The sequence below is a fragment of the Gavialis gangeticus genome, unplaced genomic scaffold, assembly GCF_001723915.1.
Source record: "Gavialis gangeticus isolate Ggan-Ray unplaced genomic scaffold, GavGan_comp1, whole genome shotgun sequence".
NCBI lineage: Eukaryota > Metazoa > Chordata > Crocodylia > Gavialidae > Gavialis > Gavialis gangeticus.
In genome coordinates, this window is record NW_017729028.1 from 28,157,904 (window position 1) to 28,172,784 (window position 14,881).

Consider the following 14,881-nt stretch of genomic DNA (forward strand, 5'->3'; position numbering starts at 1 on the left):
CGGCCCCCGACACAGCCTCCCCCGCCTGCCACACACCACAGCCCTGCTGTCACCACGCAGGGCCAGGCCTGCTCACCTCGCTGATGAATCCCAGCTGCACCAGCTCCGCTGCCAGCTCCTGGATATTGTCATCTGCAAGACAAGGCAGTGTGAGCAGGCAAAACGTGAAGGAATTCATCCGTCCTTATGGCACAAAAACCCTACAGCACCTGCGAGGTTGGCTTGCAGTAGGGACCCTACGTAGACCTGCCCAAACAACTGAGAGTCAGTGCCTCCTCCAACCTGAGCAAGTGGGCAGGGGTGGCCAAAAGGATGTCCACAAAACAGTATGCCAACTGCAGCACTGCTCTCCTACCTATACAAAAAAACAGAGAGCTGGATAGTGTTGTATATGAATCTTGTAGGGTTAAAGCAAGGCTTTGTAATGCTAAAAGTAAGGCCCATTTCTTTCTCCTTTTGTCTCCATTTCATAAAAGCAGACACAGCACTTCCAAGATGGCAGGGAGAGAAAAGGGGTACTGTGTGAGGGTTACTGAAAAGATATAAAACTAGCTAAATCCAGTCAACAGGGGAGTCTCGTCAACAGGAGAACCTTGAAAGTCGGGCATGATTTGTTTTTGTTAGATAAAGAAACATCTTGAGACAAAATATAGGGGGCATGTAAACTTCGGTGTTCACGTCCACAGTGCCGCTTGATTGGACAGAATAGTGATTTAGTTAATAGATGATTGGGTATTTTTACGAGCACGAGCTAATCACAAACTAACGCTTTTGCACTTAGAAAGTATAAAAAAAGTATTATAACTAGTAGGTGGGGTCCCTCTCCGGAGGCACCTCGCTCGAGCAAATAAAGATTCTGTATTTGACTTTGGATATCTGCTCTGCGTGATCATTGCCCCAGCCTAGAGCGAACTGCACAAGGCTTTAAGAGCATAATTCGTAACAATAGGCCACAGTCGCAAAAGTGCAAGAAGAAACGAAAAGAGAAGGAGCAAACAGAGCCTAGTAGATATGGATTTAGGGGCACCTGGATCAGAAATGGGTATTTTAAGTGCTGGAGACAAAACATGGAAAGCAAGCCAAGCTACAACCAGCAGGAAGCTGTGCGTCTCATGCATGGCAAGATCAGTTGGCAGTAAATTCAGGGTTAAAGAAGCTGGGGATCAGCACAATCAAAAATTCTGAAAACCTAATTTTTGGACAAAAAGCTTTGGTATTAATGCAGCAGGCAGGCAAGTATGCCAGGCCCCAGCAGGGAAGGCGGCTACTTACTGGGCAGCAGGTCACAGCTCAGGTGCCGGTTCAGCTTGTCTTCCAGTTTCAGCAGCAGCGTCAGCTGTGGGGCAGACAGGTGGGTGAGATGCGGCTGCCCAGGGCTCAGGCCTGTTCCTCCCCTCCCGCCCTGGGCCGGGCCCCACTGACCCCCACAGGCACAGACAACCCCCCCAAGTGCGGCCCCGCTACAGCCAGGGGAACCTACGTGGTGCTTGACGCCCTCCTCCACTGACTCAATGTTGCACTGCATCAGCACTACCTGGAAGTGAGCAGAGCGAGAGTGACCCCAGATGCTGGGCCCTGGCAGGAAGGTGGGCACAGTGACACCTGGCCAGGCAGCCACTCTCACCTTGCGAGTCTCCACCTCGGCAGGCTCTGGGGTCGGGGTTTTCACTGATGGGGGGACAATGGGGGACTTCACTACCTCCTGCTGGGGCTGCTGGGGCCGCGGCATGCCGAAGGCTGTGAGCGGGTAGATCCCGTTCCTGGGAGGCAGAGGGAAGTCAGGACAGCACAGGCACTGCCCCCACCCCAGGCTGCCCAACCCTGCATGTGACGAGGTCAGGGCAGTGCCCAACCCCCACAGCAGGTCAGTCTCAGGGAACTCAGGCCTGGCCTCCTACCTCACGTCCTCCAGGAACTTGTCCAACTCCAGCGCTGGAGACTGGGAGAAGCTGGAAGGGAAAGGAGCGCGTGGGAATCCGAGCTGAGTCACATCTGCCAGGATCCCCACTCGCATCAGACCCCTGGAGGTCACATCCAGTCCAAGCCCTGCCTGAGGCAGGATCAGTTATGTTCAAACAGCCTGGATTTCCATAATCTGAGCTCTGCACCAGACAACCTGACACAGCAGAGACCCAACACCTGACCCTGCCATGGCAGCAACGTCTTGCTTGTGTGACAGTTTATCAATGGACACAAGAAACCCCAGGCAGGGCCATGCCCCCGCTGCAGAGAAAGACAAAACTCCCCAATGCAGGCCAGTCTGAGCAGGGAGACTCCCTTCCTGCCCATAGTGCAGTGTTGGGCTTAGCCCGAGTGCAGGGGCGAGACCACAAATTCCTCAGCCTAAGGCTTGCTCAGGGGCAGCCTCTGCTCATTTATTTTGTGCCTGTGTTGTCATCAGCTTGACCACCTGCCCCAAGCCTGGCGTGGCACCCATGAGCTGAGTTGAGCTGCTCCGTCCTGCGAGCCGCCCTCCTGCCGAGCTGACCAAGCTGAGCTGCTGGTCTCCTGCGAGACAGGCTCCCTGTCCCCCCACTGTGCTCTGTGGCCTGTGCTGTTTGGCCTCATCCTCCCCAATCTTGGGCGATGGAGCTCTGCACAGCTTCCTGCTTGTAGCAGCCACTTGCTACTACTAAGAGCATGAGCAGGGGCCTCCAGCTCCGAAGAGCAGAGGCACCAGACCAGGCTGGAGGTGCTGCCAGGAATGGGGAGCTGCGGATCTGGACACAGCAGTCAGGAGACACGGACCCACCAGCCCAGTCCAGTGCTGGAGGTAGAGCACCTGCACCCCAAGCTGGAGGAGAGGCACTATCTAGGCCCCCAGCCTGATGTCTCTGGTCCCCACAAAGCACCTCCGTGCTCCCAGGTCCCACATGCAGGTCCCTGCTCCGATCCACCCGGGACCCCAGAGCTGTGCCTCGACCCAAAGGGGATCCCACAGAGCAGCCCAAGACCATGCTTGACACACCTACAATCTCTTCCTCCCTGCAGTTCAAAACGCGTCCCCCCCCTGCAATGTCAAACAGCTCCTGCTTCCCTCAGCATGGAGCCCCGGTGGAAGCAGGGAGGCCAGCTGCTCTCGCTCCTTGCGCAAGTTCAGCAATAACCAGACCCCCAGCCACAGCCGCATCTCTCCAGAGCAGAGTGTGGGGACCCTGAGCACCTGGCCAGGCCGAGCGGCTCCCCCCATTCACCCTCACACAGCACAGGGTCTGTTACCCCCACAGCGCAGGGCCGGGTACTCACATCATTTTGACGCCCTCCCGGTCGGGGTGGTAGATCTCTGCCAGCACCGCGCTCATGTCCAGGTTCTTGGTCATTTCCTCGAGGGCGTTCTCTGGAATCATGTCTGCGGACAAAGGGCGCAGTCAGCCTGGCACCGAGTCCCCTCCTTGCACTGCTGGCAGCAGCTGGCACAGCAGAGGCCTGGCTCCAGCTCCCAGAGCCAGCAGAGCACCTGCCTAAGTATCACCGGTGACCCCGGCTTGGCAGGACCATGTTTCCAAGCCGTGCAGCCCACGACTTCAGGCAGTAAGGGACAGCATGAGTAGGGTCCCCCTGGAAGGCCAGCCTGGGCCCCTTGCCCCATACTCACGCTGGTGCCCCACAATACAGTGGGAGGCCAGCAGCTTCAGTGATGGCACCTCGAACAGGGCCTGGTGGAACAGGAGCTCCCGGGCAGTGGGCCGCTTCCCCGGGTCCTGCTCCAGGCACTTCTGAATGAACTCCTGCAAGGCAGGGAAAGCTGTGCTGAGACCCAGCCGCGCCAGGGGGACAGGGCCCAGCCCAGCCTGTGGCCTCACGGGTGCCCAAACCCACTGCACTCACCCTCTGCAGGCCATCCTCCAGCAGCTGGATGGCACTGTTGATGGCTTCCTGGGGCACGTAAGACGACTCACCATTGCCCTGGATTTCCAGCACCGCCATCTGCCACAGAAACCCATGCATCAGCCCCAGCAAGCCAACCGCCCAACTGGCTCTGGCAGCAGGCCCTGGCACTGCACCAGCCTCCCTGCCTTCCCCAGATGCCACCGTGGTGCTCTGTGCCACCAGGCTCCTCCTGCATCGCTGCTGGCAGGAGGGAGGCCAAGGCCTGGGGCAGAAGCAGGAGTCACCTTGTCCACCCCTCTGCCCCACTGCAGGGGAAGGCAGCCCGACTGTCCAGAGTGCATGTGCCCAGTGCCCAGTTCCTGCTCAGGGCCTCCCACAGCCTCCTCAGTTGCCAGCCACCCTGCCTCCCAGAATGGGTTTCCCCACACCCCATGCAACCCTTCTTCACTGCAGCTTAAGCCTGTTGCTCCCTGTCTGCTCCCCAGGGGAGGGGCAGCAGTTTGGACCCCTGCTGTACAGCAGCCCTGTGCTTCCCCATGGCCTGCCCTTCTCTCAGCCAGTCCAGGCTCGCTTGTCAGCTGTACTTCCACGCCTCCAACCCTGCAGTTCAATTCTGCAGCTGGACCGGCACCTTCCTTGAAATGCAGGACCAAAATGGCCTGATACTGGCTGTGGACAGTCTTTCTACTCAGCTCCCAGCTCCTTGCTTGGGCCTGCTAAGAACTGGGCACAGGAACCACTGGGCTGAGTACCAGCACCAGCACCAGCTGCGTCCGACATGGATAAGCAGCCGCAGGACAGACCGTTACGGGACAGAGGGGCCCAGGCCCCTGCCTGGTAAGCTCCACCAGGAAACAAGCGGCGCAGCCTTCGGACTGCCTGCAGGAAGCTCCACCCATCTCCGACAGATGCGGTGCCAACAGTGCCTGCTCTCCAGAAGCAACAGCTCACTGTCGCAAAGGGATGGGCTGAGGCACGACCACCAGCCAGTGTCTTGGTTTCCACGTGTCGGCCCCTCCCACCATCCTCGCTTGTGCTCAGAGCATGGCCCACGCTTACCTCCAGCGCGCACATCCCGAAGGAGTAGATATCCACTGCGGTGGTGACATTGGCAACTTCTGCAACAGAGAAACAAAGTTCCCAGCCGCTCCCCATGCACCTGCCAGGTCCCGGCAGCAGTGGGAGCCCAGGCAGAGTAGGCTCTGCTGCCCTTCCAGCCCTCTCCCAAGGACCAGGGCTCGGAGGCCCAGCTGTATGCTGGACAGCTCTGGGGGAGGTGGCAGCAGCTCCCACTACCCGCAGCCTCCCATGGGACAGCCTGCCTCCACGCCAGACTACACCGCACCTCCATACTCCGGGGCAAAGAAGTGAAGGTTCTTCTGCTCCTCGCGACACGTCTTCACATGGTTGTTGATCGTGTCTGGCGCCACTGGAAGAAGCCACGGATGATTAGACTGCGGCCATCCCTACCCACGGCCCTCAAGTCACGCTGTCCCAGAGGCCCCCAGCTGCTTGGAGGAGGCACAAGCTCTCCCCACACCGGGCAGGGCACAGACCCCTGGGACTGCCTCTCTGTCCCCTCACCAAGGCAGCCCATTTGGGGCTCCCACAGCACTGGAAGCTCCTGGCCCCAGTGAGGGAGAGCAGCCGGCAAGGCTGCCTGGGCTTCACTGCCTGGCGGAGGCTCTCAGCAAACAGCCCCACAGCATCACCCGCCTGCCCCACCCCACACACTGCAGACAACGCAGGAGAGCAGCCACAGCTCAGGGCAACAGACAGACAGACAGACAGACAGCTCTGCCACAAAGCAAGGACCTTCTAGACCTGGTGGGGTGCTAGCGCAGATCCCGCTCCAGCCATCAGTGGGACAGAGCCAGGCCCGGAGATCAGCACGGCATCCCAGCACGACCGCAGCCTGCACAGCCCTCGCTGCGGACCAGGGCTGTGGAAGCACTGTGCCCAGCCCACTGGCACCAATCTAGCAGCGTGAGCATGCAAGGCAGCGCAGGCTAGAAGGCGGCCATCTCCCAGTGGCGGGGAATGGCCCCCAACACAGGCGGAGCAGCCACCCCACCCCAGCACAAAGCAGGGCCCCAGCCCGCAGGAGCGGCACCCCTGCCTCCTTTCCTGCTCAGCAGCCCTCTTTACTGGCAGCTGCACCAGCATCCCCAGCACCCATGGGCACAGATGGCTCTAAGCGGTGCTTGCTCTAAGCAGCAGAAGCTTCCACAGGGGACTGGAGGAAACAAGGGGATGCCAGCCCACGCTAGCTCATGCCCCAGGGCATGGTCAGCAGCTTGACTCTCCTCAGCTTGTGTGCAGCTCCTGTCAAGGAGCCAAGCACGGTGCTGGGAGACACAGGGAGATGGGTGAGGACCAGGAAGAGATGATGCCCTGTGATGAACAGTGGTGCCAACACCTCACAACCCCGCCTGCGGGATGGGTTATACAATGTCCAGAGATGCTGCAGGCTAGAGTGGACCCAGGAGAGCAGCAGAGCAGTCTCTCGTGTGGGACGCGGGAGCAGGGGCTGTAAAGAACGGGATGGTCGCCCCAAGGGTGACGAGCAAGAGGCAACACAAAGTTTCTAGAACAAATGGCCTGCAGGAGGGAATGCCCTGGTGAGGGGCGAAGGGCCTCGCTGCCTCCCAGTGTAAGAAAGAAGGAAGAACCAGCAGAACCGGAGGAACATGGAGGTGGGTCCAGCCTGTGGCATTGCAGGGGTGGCTGCACCCCGGCTCCCTGCCTCCTCCCACCAGCTGGGCAGACCACACCGCGGGAGCAGCAATGGGGGCCTTTGAGTCTCCAAAGCTGGAAAGAATCTCCTGTTCCCCTCTCGGACGGCAGAGACATCGCCCCCACCACTGCTGCCCTGTCTCCGCAGATCGAGGGCAGCTCCTGTCCCACTCTAGCTGGGCTGCACTGGGCTAGGCTCAGCGCAGGACAGCAGCCATAGCAAGCGGGTTCCCCCTCCCTGTGCTTTTTCCCCAGGGGAACAGACTGGGCACAGAAGGGACTATGCAATGCAGTCAGACCGCAGAGCTCCCTACCATCCAGTGCTACTGCACGAAGCTGGGATAGAGAGCAAACCAACCCTGATGCTCCTTCGCAGCATGGGTCTGTCCACAACAGCCAGCTAATGGTTACAGCCATGCCAGGAGGGAGCAAACTCCTGCTGCAGGGTAAGGCCACCCCCAGCTCTGGGGTCTTTACACACCTCTCTGGCTGCAGTTGCCAAGCGGCTGAGGGCACTGCGCCAGCTCCCGTGCTCCTCAGGCAAGGACAACCAGCTGAACCAGCATGAGATGTGGCCCTCCTCACACAACAGCCACACAGGGACATGGACTCGCTAGCAGGAATGGAAGTCCACAGGTTCCTAATGGCCCCAGGGCACTGAATCTTCTACCCTTCATCAGGCAGGTGCAGGAGATGCTGCACAGTGGGCACAGGAGACAGGTCTCTTTCACCCCAGCCTCTTGCATGGGGCAAATTGTAGTCTGTGAGAGACCTGCCAGTGTAGGGACAGGACTGTGCCGACAGCATGTCCCACGAACAAAGGGTGGGACCTGAGCCATGCTGGAAGGAGACCTGGCAGACAGAGATTGACGAACTTGCCCCTGCAGCCCGCTTCACGGGCCTTACAGTGTTGGGGACCCATGTGCACACCAGCACCGACACCACAGGGCTTTTAGCTGCCTGACCCTGAGGAGCCCAAGCCGGCCAGAGGGAGGAAGACAGGATACCTAGGCCCCAGCCACGCCCTGAGCAATCAGCAAGCACCTAAAACAGAGTCCTGGGCTCCCGCTCACAGCGCTGGGGCTTCCTGTACTTTCCCATCTTATTTCTCTAGCCAATCCCACCAATTTCACAGCCCACAACCAATGAGATGCCAAACAGCTACGTCCAAAACATGGCCCATGCTAATGCCCATTAGCTAGGTCCCAGAGGAGCATGGGATACTACTAACCAACCCATTTGCTTTGCCTGCCCCGTCAGCGCTGAGTGCAGCAGGGGCCACTGCAAGAGACACCCCAGATTGCGTGATCAGGTCCATGCCTCCACTGCCCAGCGCTCATCTGACCCGGGACAAGAAGTGCAGACATGCAGATATGCAGAAACACTGCCACTCACTGCCCCTCTGCCCAAGGTAAGCTGTCCCCATGGGGTGGTAGGTCAGAGGACACCCTGGCTGCTGCCATGTCCAGCGATGTGGTTCCCTGCCACCGCACAGCAAGGTGTGGAAAACCTATGTCCCAAGGAGTTAATGGAGCTGCTTTACACTCAAGCCCTCCCACCCCATGAGGGCCAAGGCATGTGGTGCCCTTCTGCAGAGGGAGCCCAAGGCAGCAGCCGCAGGTTAACAGACCGTGCTGCTTGCACTGCCGTTTAGATGCCAGAGGGTCCAGCGCCACCAGCTCGTCTCATGGTCCAGGCACACAGTCCCCTATGCATCCTCCCAGTCCCAGCCATGAGCCCTAGTGCTCTGGCTGGGAGAGTGGCAACATCGCCACTAACTCAAAGCAAGTGCCATGAAGCTGAGGCCAAGAGACAGAAGCATCAAGCTCTTCGGAATAACCTTCTCCTCAAAAGCTCAGGCCAGTACAGACAGACATGCGGACAGCCCCACAGCACCAAGCAGAGCGCTGCTTGCCCTTGCACAGGTCTTCAGAAAGCATGGGACCGTGCAGTGTGAGCAGCTGAGAAGCCGCTGGTGACAGGTGCAAGTTTCCACCCTCAGACGTGGGACTGCTCTATGGCGGCCTGGCAGGAGGGGCATCCATTGGTGCCACCGATCGAGAATGTTTTCCGCCCACCAGCAAACGAGCTGTGGAGCAGCAGTGCCACAGCTGGAGTGCAGCTAAAAACCGGGGGAAGACGTGTCCGGGCACAGGCACGCATTTACTGTGGATAAAGCCAACTGTGCTGCACAAGATGAGTGCAGCAGAGGCTGCAGTCTTACACTGGTGGTAGTGGCTCCATTCCAATATAAAGCTACCTGCTGGTGAGCAAGGGGTAGCTGCGCACTGCTGAGAGATGCACCGATGTGCTGGCTGTCTCCACACTCAGGTAATTCACCTCAGCACTGCTGACCACAGCTCAGTCTACACTGGCTCCCAGCCATCTGATGGCCATGTGCTGCTATACAACTCCCTACTTCCAGCAACCAGCTTGGAAGAGCTGCTCATGAAGTCTACTGCAGAGGAAAAACTGGGTAATCCGTTGCGACCACAACAACCAACTGGTCTCTGCAAGGCCTTCCTACGGGGGCAGCCAAGGAGATGCAGGCAGAGAGACTTGTACCAAGGGGGATATTCTCTACATTGCAGCTGCCCGCTCAAGGAACTGCTGAGTCCAGGACAGCTCATACTCTGGTCACGTCTGCTCTGCTCTCATCAGCAGGCTTGGCACAGCAATCCAAGCTCCTTCCAGCACTGCATTAAGACAGGCAACCCCGGCACAGCTTTGTCAGAGAAGACCAGTCACCTCCCAAAGAGCATCCTACTGAAATACAAGCTGTGTCACTTCTGTGCAAGCTTTGCTGCTGTGCAAAGTGCTGTATGCTCACATGAGGCCAGGGCCCTGCAGCCAAGCAGCTTACAGTCCAGAGCAGGCCCTCTCACCCAGGGTGCCACGACACCCTGGGAGGCCTTGAAATCCCTTTAAGGGTGCCACACAACATTAGCACTGTTAGGGAAGCAGACAGGCTGTACAAGATAAACCCAGAGACTGAAAAAGCTTTACAGTATTAAAACAGTCCTGCCATGTTGCAGTCTCTCTGAGCTCTTTGCAACAGATGAACTGCACCGGTATTTTTCTGTAGGCAAAACATGAGGGAAAATTTAAGAGCTGACATTTTGAGGGGGCCTTGAGTCTCAAAAAGGCTGAGAACCACTGGGGCACCCATGCACGGCGGTCAGGGAGTGCCAAGCTGTGGCTGATCATCCAGGGAGGGGACAGGAGGCTGATGTCTACACACTTACATTGCCAGCTGACTTCATAAACGTTGCTGCCAGAGTGCGAGGAGCCCGGTCATTGCCCATGTGGGCCAGGGAGGCTGGTGGCTTGGGAAGCGACAGCCAAGACAAACATCAGGGAAGTGGGGCCCTTAGGGCAAAGAACCGACAGCTTCACATCATGTTAGAGCTTCATGGATAAATGGTCCTGGCATCCCATCTGGAAATGCTTGCACCACTGAGTGATCTGAGTGGGGGATCAGGCATGAAGCATGGTCTGTCAGCATGCTGCTCTAAGCAGGGCCTGGTCTCCTCGAGGAGACCCACGGGTCTCAAGGCCTATGTGGGGCCCCCAGCAGAACAGCTGCCCTGGCTGAACTCATTGCAAGCACGCTTGGCTGAGATGGATTCATGGCAGCAGCCATGTGTCACTGTGCAGGGTTATATGCAACTACAGCACGGGCAGCAGCATGCCAAGGCATCAGGCAGAGCCACGACTGGGGCAGCTCCCACATGGTGGCCCTCAGAAAAGGCCTTGGGGAGAAACACCCACGTTACGCCACTAAACATGATGGCTCTCTGCTTGCCCAGTGCCGTCAGTTCAGACATGGCACCATATTCCTACACCAGCATCGACTCACAGCATCCAATGTTTCACATCTGCTTCCTGCCAATTGCTGTAGGCCCAGCATGTGCAGCTGCAGACAACCCTGACAGCAGGAGAACAGGCTCCCCAAGCTGACACAAGGCCCATGTTGGCTCCAGCCCAGATGCCCTAGGCACCAAGTCAAACAACATTTCTCAACCAAAGAGAAACTTCAGATCTGAATCCCTGTACCTGGGAGAGCTCTCAACAGCAATCGTGACATGCTATAAGTCTCCAGGAGAAATAACACATGTGATTAGCCGTTTTAAAAGGAAGTGACCACTGAGCTCCCTAAATCTTTAAATGCTGATTTCAAAGAAACCTGAGCCAATGAAGAAATTTAAGGAGGGGCTGCAAATACTGTTGCAGAGGCAGCAATCAAATCACAGAACATGAGGGTTGGAAGGGACCTCAGAGGTCACATTTAGTCCAACCCACTGCTCAGAGCAGGACCAGCCCCAGATACATCAACCCAGACAAGGCTTTGTCTAGCCAGGTCTTGAAAACCGCCAAGGATGGAGTTTCCACCACCTCTCTGGGAAGCCTGTTCCAGTGCTTCATCACCCTCTTAGTGCGAATGTTTTTCCTAATAACTAACCTAAACTTCCCTTGCTGCAACTTGAGCCCATTGCTCCTTGTCCTGTCATCTGCCCCCACTGAGACTACTGCGCAGCCCCCTGGTTGAGAATCGCTGGTCCAGAAGCGACAGGCTGGATGCAGAAGGCATGGTTTTTGTGGTCTGAGCTACGCTGAAGGTCAGACTTCATGGGCACACTGGCCCCTGGGGCTACTCTACACTAGCTCTCTGGAAACTAGAGGGTAGGGAAGAAGAATAGCTGCACTGCCCTGTTTCAGATCTTACAACAGTCCTCAGACCACAGAACTGTTCTGCACCAAGCTTACATATGACATTTGTGTCACAGTAAAATATGGACAGAAGCCAGAAATTGTCTTTCTAATATATGACTGTACTTAAATATTTCTCAACTTATTTGCTTCACTGTCACTTATAGACTAGGTTTGGTGTCTGGGAGCAAAATCTGCCTGCAATAAGAGAAGCTTAATGAAGATATATTTTGTTACATTTAAATAAAAAAAACCATCCTTTACGATGTGAAAAAATAAACATAAAACACTATAAATATACAAAAAGTTATAAAAATGTTGCAGTTATGACCAGAAATATTCCTTCCTTGTGATCATGTTAATAAACCAGAATTTTATTTACTTGTTAAACTTTGAAGAACTAAGTATATTCCAAATCAATTTTGTACAACTCCCTGTAGGCAGATGACAGAACAAGGAGCAATGGGCTCCAGTTGCAACAAGAGAAGTTGAGGTTGGATATTAGGAACAACTTCCTCTTGAGGAAGGCAGTAAAACACTGGAACAGGTTACCCAGAGAGGTGGCAGAAGCTCCGTCCTTGGAGGTTTTCAAGACCTGGTTAGACAAAACCTTTGCTGGGGTGATCTAGTTGCAGCTGGTCCTGCTTTGAGCATGGGGTTGGACTAGATGCGACCTCCTAAGGTCCTTTCCAGCCCTAATTTTCTATGATTCTTTTAAAGAAGCTGAGCATTGGGAAGCCACCAAATCCAGCTTGGAAACTGACTGCTCTCCTGAAGAGCTGTTTTTCCACACAGACTTTGGCCATCATGCAGATGAGGTTGCAGTGCTGTCCTGGCTCCGATGGCAGCCTCAGCAGAGTCCAGTCACTCCCATCTCCATGCCTATGTAGGTCTGGTCACAGTCACTGCACTGGCTCACTACTGAAGAGCCACACAAGGGTCTCTTCTGACCCTGCAGAAGGAAGCCTGCTGTGAGGCAGGAGCATGCAATCTACTTGCTCATCTGCCTGGGCCTAGGTTTGAACTCAGCACCTGTGGGGGCAGCTAGCATCAGGGTAACGACTCCTGCTGCAAAGCGTCAGGCTGGGAACTCTTGCCACTCAGCATGTTGCCAGGTGCCCTCACAAGTCTTGCTTCCTTGACTGAACTAGCTACCAGCCCTGGCCACAGGTCGACAGCCAGAAAACATCGTCTCTTGCTGATGACCAGCGGCTGGGCGATACACGGCTCAGGTACTGCACAGCATGGCTCAGGTGACCAGGACTTCCGTGATGCTGTGCAGCACCTGAGCTATGTAAGGGGCACATAGTATATACCTGTGGCATACTGAATACCACCATCAAGCCCTATTCTGGGGCCCCTGAGGCCTAGACACCAGCCAGAGCTGAATGGTGGGGCCATAAATCCAGACTGACCTACCTGACAAAGCGCAGACCTGGCTAGAGCCTGCCTTCCCGACTGTCTCCAGAGCTCCCCCACAGTGCCAAAACCGACTTGTATTCGGCTGCAGAGGACACTTTCCTTGCACGCCACCAGTCCAATGCCAAACCTTCTGCCCAAAAACAGAGACCCTGTCCGATCACTGTACAACTAGTGGCCTGTGGTCAGGTTACATCCATGAAGGATGGGGACACCCCCTCACCCATGACTTGGACGCCACACAATTCACCATGCACAGCTTGATTCTTCCTCAAGGGAAAGGTGACACTTTCCAATACTTCTGCTTCCTTGAAGCCACCTTCTCACATGAGCCTTGTGCTGACAGCATGAAGCAAAGCAGGATTCTGCCAGTTAGCTTCTCTGCCTTTCCCTTGGGAGCTTGGAGAGACCGAACTCGGAACTCCACTGCTGCAGAACCTGTGCCAGCAACCCCACGCCCTTAGAATCAGACAGTGAGGTTTGGAAGGGACCTTGGAGGTCACATCTAGTCCAACCCCCTACTCAAAGCAGAACCAGCCCCAGCTACATCATCCCAGCCAAGACCTTGTCTAGCTGGGTCTTCAAAACCTCCAAGGATGGAGATCCCACCACCTTTCTGGGAGCCTGTTCCAGTGCTTTACTACCCTAATCATGACAGTTTTTCCTAATATCCAACCTGAACTTCCCTTGCCGCAACTGGAGACCACTGCTCCTTGTTCTGTCATCTATCCCCACTGAGAACAGTCCAGCTCCATCTTCTTTGCAACCCCCTGCAGGGAGCTGAAGGCTGCTATCAAATCCCCCTCGGTCTTCTCTTCTCCAGACTAAATCAGCCCAGTTCTCTCAGCCTCTCCTCATAAATCATGTCCTCCAGCCCCACAACCATTTTTGTTGCCCTCCACTGGACTCTCTCCAAATCGACATCCTTTCTGTAGTGGGGGGCCCAAAACTGGACACAGGGCTGCAGATGTGGCCTCCCCAGTGCTGAATAGAGGGAAAGAATCACTGCCCTTGATCTGCTGGCAACGCTCCTCCCAATGCAGCCCAGGATGCCGGTAGCCTTCTTGGCAAAAAGGGCACACTGCTGGCTCCTATTCAGCTTCTTGTCCACTGTAACCCCCAGGTCCTGAACTGTGGCAAAACAGAAGCTTCCCAATTCACGAAAAGCAGCAGAAAATGAGCAAGATGCTTTGTAAGACATGTACCTGGGGAGTCCCAGAGATCCCACATCAAGGTTAAGATCCCAGCAGTCTCAAAAATGAGGCCCAATATTTAAGCATCTAACTTCAAGCCCTTTGGGGATGGGGGTGGGAGAGGAATAAGAAACTAGAGCTGAACTGATTCTACAACCACCACATACAGTGTGCTCACAGCAGTCACCACTTTCTGCTACAGACTTTTCAGGTGCTAATAAACTTGGCCAACGAACTCTACCAGCTGGTTTCCCATGCTGCCTACATGTCTCATGCTGCCTACATGTCTCACACTGATTTCTAGGGGGAATCTTGGCATAAAATTCTGCTGTTTCAAAAAAACTGGATTTAGCAGGGATGTGATTTTCACTGTGCTTGTGAAACTGCCAAGTCTGGCCAAGTTATAAGCCTCTGGAAAATCTGTATGCACCTGCTCAGACTTGCTTGAGTCACAGGCATAACAAGACCCAATGGCTGGAGACAGAAAGGTAGAGAAATATGGATTAAGTAGGGTGCAGCTTTCTTTAAAAGGGCAATCAGTCACTGGAACCACTTACCTCCACTGCTGCAGAGGCTCCAGGACTAGCAGTTTCAGGTCTAGATAGGGCATCTTCTAAAAACTCTGCTCCAGTTTGAGCAGGAACTGATTCTGTGAAGTCCTGTGGGCCCAAGCTGTGCAGGTCTAACTGGGTGATCACAGAATCTCCTACAGTATTACATAGCCCAGGGCTGTCCAACTGGTGGCCTCCAGGCTCTGCTCCCCCTATCACTCTCCTACCTCCAGAGTCTCTGGGCTCCCCTCCTTCTGATTCTTGGGACAGGGCATCACAGCCCACAGGGCCAAGCCATCCCCTTGACTGTTCGGGAACTCAGATAGCCCCACTGTAGTCTGGGAATCCAGCCTGGCAGTCAGATAACAAAGGGGGAAGGGGGGGGGCAGACGACAAAAGGCAGGAGCTAGAGGAGGGCAGAAGATAAGATGAAGGAACAGC

The 14,881-nt window shown here is 55.7% G+C and overlaps 1 protein-coding gene across 1 annotated transcript in view; it reads right to left on the reverse strand.

The window, feature by feature from the left end:
* Positions 1-41: 41 nt before the first annotated feature.
* The window catches only part of NRBP1 (nuclear receptor binding protein 1), a 69,849-nt gene continuing 55,009 nt past the window's right edge, over positions 42-14,881 (reverse strand). The window contains exons 7-16 of the mRNA XM_019520851.1: positions 5,177-5,260; positions 4,891-4,949; positions 3,829-3,927; positions 3,596-3,728; positions 3,247-3,349; positions 1,899-1,949; positions 1,625-1,760; positions 1,481-1,534; positions 1,273-1,336; positions 42-132 (exon numbers count right to left, since the gene is read on the reverse strand). Of these exons, the coding sequence (XP_019376396.1) occupies positions 50-132; positions 1,273-1,336; positions 1,481-1,534; positions 1,625-1,760; positions 1,899-1,949; positions 3,247-3,349; positions 3,596-3,728; positions 3,829-3,927; positions 4,891-4,949; positions 5,177-5,260 (866 nt within the window). The 3' untranslated portion in view covers positions 42-49. The remainder of the gene's footprint in view (positions 133-1,272; positions 1,337-1,480; positions 1,535-1,624; positions 1,761-1,898; positions 1,950-3,246; positions 3,350-3,595; positions 3,729-3,828; positions 3,928-4,890; positions 4,950-5,176; positions 5,261-14,881) is intronic.